This window comes from Coregonus clupeaformis, chromosome 15 (genome assembly GCF_020615455.1).
Source record: "Coregonus clupeaformis isolate EN_2021a chromosome 15, ASM2061545v1, whole genome shotgun sequence".
NCBI lineage: Eukaryota > Metazoa > Chordata > Actinopteri > Salmoniformes > Salmonidae > Coregonus > Coregonus clupeaformis.
In genome coordinates this window covers 5,703,369-5,710,806 of record NC_059206.1, presented here as the reverse complement: position 1 = coordinate 5,710,806, position 7,438 = coordinate 5,703,369, and the positions used below count along the sequence as shown (strand labels likewise).

Here is a 7,438-nt window from a genome sequence, read left to right as displayed (position 1 = left end):
CTCCAGACAGAATAACATAAAACCTATGAAGTGGTGCCTCCAGACAGAATAACATACAGTAAAGGGAGTTTAATACCTCTCCCTAGGGCTACAGCCACACAGAGATTTTGTGTTAGAAAAATGCGAATTGAGCAAATGGGTTTCTATGGGAGTAATCCATTGTTAAGTGAAAAACGCACAGTATATCAACCTGTGTGCGTAAGCAACTCGTCTATAAATAATTGACTTGAGTTTTGAGGGACAAAGAAATACAATGATGAATGCCCATGCATTTTCATATGTTTCTGTATGGCTGTAGCCCAAGGGTCAAATCCTACCTGGACTCTTGCACAAAACTCATGCGTTAAAGAATTAGGCAAAAGTTTGAGTTGTGCATGCATCTCAAGTTAGGAATTGACCCCACTCTAAAATCATAAGTGGTCCTCTGTAGCTCAGCTGGTAGAGCACGGCGCTTGTAACGCCAAGGTAGTGGGTTCGATCCCCGGGACCACCCATACACAAAAAAAAAAAATGTATGCACGCATGACTGTAAGTCGCTTTGGATAAAAGCGTCTGCTAAATGGCATATTATTATTATATTATAAATAAACAATTTAATTATTCTTGATCAAGAAAGGAACAGTACATATTATGAAATTAATACGTGAATACATTTACTAAAACATTAACAAGGTCATTTTTTGTCAGAAGGAAAGCCTTAACTAATACCTGCATGTTACAGATGTATTGTATCCACAAGGATTTAAAAATGTGCCTTGGTCTTACTAAAAGCATGGAAATAAATAACAAAAAATCCACAAAGACTGCATATTTTTGGTATAGTCACGTTCTCCTTGTCTAGAGGAGAAAAGCACCAATATACATGGTGGTCTCTGCCGAACAGTCAATCAGTTCATAATTGTCTTCATCAATGGACACCATCAGGAGATCCCCTTCCTCCAGGGTGACCACCTGTCCTGTGTACATTGTCCTTCTCTCTCCTCTCCTATCATCTGGTATGCTATCCTTGACTTCCATGATAGGCCAATTATTTTCATAGCTATTGGAGTATTTCAGGACTTTCAGGCTAAGAAAATGGACCTTGCCAGATACCTTGTCCTTATCCGGCATTCGAAAGTTGACCCCCACGTAGACAAAGTATCGGCCTTCCTGAGGGACAACCAGAGCTTGCTTGTTCTCGTCATAGGTGAAATTCTGCATGTGCATCAAGCCGGTGTCCTGGTGTTCCCATTGGATGTAGTCTTTAGGCACGGAGTTGCAGCTTGATGATGCTGGAGGTAGGAGAAGATGGAGAGGATCAGAGAAAATATTGAAATTATCCTGATTCTGGAAATATATCCACTTGATATTCAAAATACAAAATTCCAACATTCCTGACAGCTGCACTCACACAATATTACCACAGACTCACAGTGTGCACACTATAGCCTATCAGCAAACTAAGCAGGAAGTTTGATTAGGCATGTGAATAACACCATACCCATACACTAGGGATTTCTCAGTGATATCCAAAAGGCATGTGGTTCCTACAAGAGAATCATGAAGGCACATCTAGGCTACATGGGATAATACTATTGTATAACAAGAAGAATTGGTATAAATCCTCAAAACAATGGTAACACAGTGCAAACCTACACACTTAGAAATGTCCTTGTTTTCAAAAGAAAAGCACTTTTTTTGGCCATTAAATAACATCAAATTGATCAGAAATACAGTGTAGACATTGTTAATGTTGTAAATGGCTATTGTAGCTGGAAACGGCTGATTTTTAATAGGCGTACAGAGGCCCATTATCAGCAACCATCAGTCCTGTGTTCCAATGGCACGTTGTGTTTGCTAATCCAAGTTCATCATTTTAAAAGGCTAATTGGTCATTAGAAACCACTTTTGCAATTATGTTGTGCTGTTGTGCTGATTAAAGAAGCAATTAAACTAGCCTTCCTGAGACTAGTTGAGTATCTGGAGCATCAGCAATTGTAGGTTCGATTACAGGCTCAAAATGGCCAGAAACAAATAACTTTCTTCTGAAACTCATCAGTCTATTCTTGTTCTGAGAAATGAAGGCTATTCCATGCGAGACATTGCCAAGAAACTGAAGATCTCGTACAACGCTGTGTACTACTCCCTTCACAGAACAGCGCAAACTGGCTCTAACCAGAATAGAAAGAGGAGTGGGAGGCCCCGGTGCACAACTGAGCAAGAGGACAAATACATTAGAGTGTCTAGTTTGAGAAACAGACGCCTCACAGGTCCTCAACTGGCAGCTTCATGAAATAGTAACCGCAAAACACCAGTCTCAATGTCAACAGTGAAGAGACGACTCCGGGATGCTGACCTTCTAGGCAGAGTTGCAAAGAAAAAGCCATATCTCAGACTGGCCAATAAAAAGAAAATATTAAGATGGGCAGTCTGAGATATATGCTCCAGATACTCAACTAGTCTCAAGAAGGCCAATTTTATTTCTTCTTTAATCAGCACAACAGTTTTCAGCTGTGCTAACATAATTGCAAAAGGGTTTTCTAATTATCAATTAGCCTTTTATAATGATAAACTTGGATTAGCAAACACAACGTGCTATTGGAACACAGGACTGATGGTTGCTGATAATGGGCCTCTGTACGCTAACGTAGCTATTCCATTAAAAAAATCTGCCGTTTCCAGCTACAATAGCCATTTACAACATTAACAATGTCTACAATGTATTTCTGATCAATTTGATGTTCTTTTAATTTACAAAGAAATTGCTTTTCTTTCGAAAACAAGGACATTTCTACGTGACCACAAACTTTTGAACGGTAGTGTATATATACAAACTACCAGTCAAAAGTTTGGACACACCTACTCATTCAAGGGTTTTTCTTTATTTTTACTATTTTTTACATTGTAGAATAATAGTGCAGACATCAAAACGATTAAATAACACATATGGAATCATGTAGTAACTAAAAAAGTGTTAAACAAATCAAAATATATTTGAGATTCTTCAAATAGCCACCCTTTGCCTTGATGACAGCTTTGCACACGCTTGGCATTCTCTCATCCACCTTCTTGAGGTAGTCACCTGGAATGGATTTCAATTAACAGGTGTGCCTTCTTAAAAGTTAATTTGTGGAATTTATTTCCTTCTTAATGTGTTTGAGCCAATCAGTTGTGTTGTGACAAGGTAGGGGGGGTATACAGAAGATAGCCCTATTTGGTAAAAGAAACTACAGTCCATCATTACTTTAAGACATGAAGGTCAGTCAATACGGAAAATGTCAAGAACTTTGAAAGTTTCTTCAAGTGCAGTCACAAAAACCATCAAGAGCTATGATGAAACAGGCTGTCCTGAGGACCACCACAGGAATGTAAGACCCAGAGTTACCTCTGCTGCAGAGGATAGGTTAATTAGAGTTACCAGCCTCAGAAATTGCAGCCCAAATAAATGCTTCACAGAGTTCAAGTCACAGACACATCTCAACATCAACTGTTCAGAGGGGACTGTGTGAATCAGGCCTTCATGGTCGAATTGCTGCAAAGAAACGACTACTAAAGGACACCAATAAGAAGAAGAGATCTGCTTAGGCCAAGAAACACGCGCAATGGACATTAGACCGGTGGAAAGGTGTCCTTTGGTCTGGAGTCCAAATTTGAGATTTTTGGTTCCAAGCGCCGTGTCTTTGTGAGACGCGTGTGGGTGAACGGATGATCTCTGCATGTTTAGTTCCCAGCGTAAATCATGGAGGTGGTGTTATGGTGTGGGGTGCTTTGCTGGTGACACTGTCTGTAATTTATTTAGAATTCAAGGCACACTTAACCAGCATGTTTGCCACAGCATTCTGCAGCGATAAGCCATCCCATCGGGTTTAGGCTTAGTGAGACTATCATTTGTTTTTCAACAGGACAATGACCCAACAAACCTCCAGGCTGTGTAAGGGCTATTTTACCAAGAAAGAGGGTGATGGAGTGCTGCATCAGATGACCTGGCCTCCACAATCCCCCAACCTCAACCCAATTGAGATGGTTTGGGATGAGTCGGACGGCAGAGTGAAGGAAAAGCAGCCAACAAGTGCTCCTTCTAGACTGTTGGAAAAGCATTCCAGCTGAAGCTGGTTAAGAGAATGCCAAGAGTGTGCAAAGCTGTCATCAAGGCTAAGGGTGACTATTTGAAGAATCTGAAATATAAAATATATTTTGATTTGTTCAACACTTTTTTGGTTACTTTTTTGGTTACATCGTTTTGATGTCTTCATTATTGTTCTACAATGTAGAAAATTGTAAAAAAAAAAAAATTGAATGAGTAGATGTGTCCAAACCTTTGTCTGGTACTGTATACTTTTGACTGGTAATGTACAGTGGGGAAAAAAAGTATTTAGTCAGCCACCAATTGTGCAAGTTCTCCCACTTAAAAAGATGAGAGAGGCCTGTAATTTTCATCATAGGTACACGTCAACGATGACAGACAAAATGAGAAAAATAAATCCAGAAAATCACATTGTAGGATTTTTAATGAATTTATTTGCAAATTATGGTGGAAAATAAGTATTTGGTCACCTACAAACAAGCAAGATTTCTGGCTCTCACAGACCTGTAACTTCTTCCTTAAGAGGCTCCTCTGTCCTCCACTCGTTACCTGTATTAATGGCACCTGTTTGAACTTGTTATCAGTATAAAAGACACCTGTCCACAACCTCAAACAGTCACACTCCAAACTCCACTATGGCCAAGACCAAAGAGCTGTCAAAGGACACCAGAAACAAAATTGTAGACCTGCACCAGGCTGGGAAGACTGAATCTGCAATAGGTAAGCAGCTTGGTTTGAAGAAATCAACTGTGGGAGCAATTATTAGGAAATGGAAGACATACAAGACCACTGATAATCTCCCTCGATCTGGGGCTCCACGCAAGATCTCACCCTGTGGGGTCAAAATGATCACAAGAACGGTGAGCAAAAATCCCAGAACCACACGGGGGGACCTAGTGAATGACCTGCAGAGAGCTGGGACCAAAGTAACAAAGCCTACCATCAGTAACACACTACGCTGCCAGGGACTAAAATACTGCAGTACCAGACGTGTCCCCCTGCTTAAGCCAGTACATGTCCAGGCCCGTCTGAAGTTTGCTAGAGTGCATTTGGATGATCCAGAAGAGGATTGGGAGAATGTCAGATGAAACCAAAATATAACTTTTTGGTAAAAACTCAACTTGTCGTGTTTGGAGGACAAAGAATGCTGAGTTGCATCCAAAGAACACCATACCTACTGTGAAGCATGGGGGTGGAAACATCATGCTTTGGGGCTGTTTTTCTGCAAAGGGACCAGGACGACTGATCCGTGTAAAGGAAAGAATGAATGGGGCCATGTATCATGATATTTTGAGTGAACCTCCTTCCATCAGCAAGGGCATTGAAGATGAAACGTGGCTGGGTCTTTCAGCATGACAATGATCCCAAACACACCGCCCGGGCAACGAAGGAGTGGCTTCGTAAGAAGCATTTCAAGGTCCTGGAGTGGCCTAGCCAGTCTCCAGATCTCAACCCCATAGAAAATCTTTGGCGGGAGTTGAAAATCCGTATTGCCCAGCGACAGCCCCAAAACATCACTGCTCTAGAGGAGATCTGCATGGAGGAATGGGCCAAAATACCAGCAACAGTGTGTGAAAACCTTGTGAAGACTTACAGAAAACGTTTGACCTGTGTCATTGCCAACAAAGGGTATATAACAAAGTATTGAGAAACTTTTGTTATTGACCAAATACTTATTTTCCACCATAATTTGCAAATAAATTCATTAAAAATCCTACAATGTGATTTTCTGGATTTTTTTCCCTCATTTTCTCTGTCATAGTTGACGTGTACCTATGATGAAATTTACAGGCCTCTCTCATCTTTTTAAGTGGGAGAATTTGCACAATTGTTGGCTGACTAAATAAAATTTTTCCCCACTGTATATATATATATATATATCAGAATATAATAAAAACACTCTTTACTAAGACCTACTTGTCAGGTGAGCGTTTGGCTTCAGATTCTGTTCTTGACGATCTGGTAGGAAAAAGGGAAAAAACCATCAGTGCATGCTTGCTGTAAGCTGCTGATAGACGCGCCTCTCTCTAGGCTTCATTCATAAAATCAAAGGAATGTACCATGGAAGACATATCATACCAGCGAAATAGTTACATACCTATAGCTTGCTGTCTTGAGTTTTCTGCAGTTGTGAATGTATCCTACAAAAACAAAGACAAGTTAACTATTAATGGTGACCCACAGAAGTTAAAGTTCCATTGAAATCCAATGCCAAAACTCTCCGGCATCTGTGTGCCCCGTTAAAAACATGTGGATGTCCCTTTGCTTACCTTCTCATTACAGTCTCTGATCACACGCTGCGTAAAGAAAAATACAGCTGCACATCCCAGAACCAAGAATAACGTGACAAGACGCCAGCGACTCTCCTGTCGCTTCATTTCTTGACAGTGTTTGAGCAAAATAAAAACAGTCTCTTGCTGCGCCATTGAAATCACGGTGTCTTCAGGAATCTCGCGGTTCCTTGCGCACGTCTCCATATCAAACCACGACTACGAAGTCTAAAGTAACAAAATATATCTTCTTAATAAAATACATCTGAATTTATAGTTCCGCTGCCACCTACGCAACTTGGCTGTCAGTGCCGTTCCCGTTCCCTGCATGTCTGCCCTGGGAAAACCCCCCAACGTCTTACACTAACAGACTATCCCTCAAGCTGCTATAAATGTCCACTCTCAAATTCATAGACAGAGCTGTGGGTCCAAAGGTAGTATTTTATCATGTGCAAATTAAGGCAGTTCAATGTAGACAAAAGTATAATGACGCTCTTGTATCTTCTATTAATTATAAAGCTTCCTGACTTTCTGTTTTATTGCATGACACTTCTCCCCATCTATCTACAAAATACACAAGATTGTGAATGGGTCCGGAAAATATAAGAGATGTTCGATCGGGTTCAAGTCCGGGCTCTGGCTGGGCCACTCATGGTCATTCAGAGACTTGTCCCGAAGCCACTCCTGCATTGTCTCTGCTATGTGCTTAGGGTCGATGTCCAGTTGGAAGGTGAACCTTCACCCCAGTCTGAGGTCCTGAGCGCTCTGGAGCAGGTTTTCATGAAGGATCTCTCTGTACTTTGCTCTGTTCATCTTTCCTTCGATCTGGACTACTCTCCCAGTCCCTGCCGCTGAAAAACATCCCTACAGCATGATGCTGCCACAACCATGTTTCACCGAAGGGATGGTGCCAGGTTTCCTCCAGACGTGACGCTTGGCATTCAGGCCAAAGAGTTCAATCTTGGTTTCATCAGACCAGAGAATCTTGTTTCTCATGGCCTGAGAGTCCTTTAGGTGCCTTTTGGCAAACTCCAGCGGGCTGTCATGTGCCTTTTACTGAGGAGTGGCTTCCGTCTGGCCACTCTACCGTAAAAAAACTGTTTTT

General features: G+C 41.3%; 1 protein-coding gene across 1 annotated transcript; it reads right to left on the bottom strand.

Moving 5' to 3' along the window:
• Positions 1 to 588: 588 nt before the first annotated feature.
• LOC121583198 (tumor necrosis factor ligand superfamily member 15) lies at positions 589 to 6,964 on the bottom strand. Its single transcript, XM_041899392.2, has 4 exons — positions 6,334 to 6,964; positions 6,162 to 6,204; positions 5,981 to 6,022; positions 589 to 1,271 (listed from the first exon to the last, which is right to left on the bottom strand). The coding sequence occupies exons 1-4, from the start codon at positions 6,538 to 6,540 to the stop codon at positions 838 to 840; spliced, it is 726 nt and encodes a 241-aa protein (XP_041755326.1). The 5' UTR covers positions 6,541 to 6,964; the 3' UTR covers positions 589 to 837.
• Positions 6,965 to 7,438: the final 474 nt, after the last annotated feature.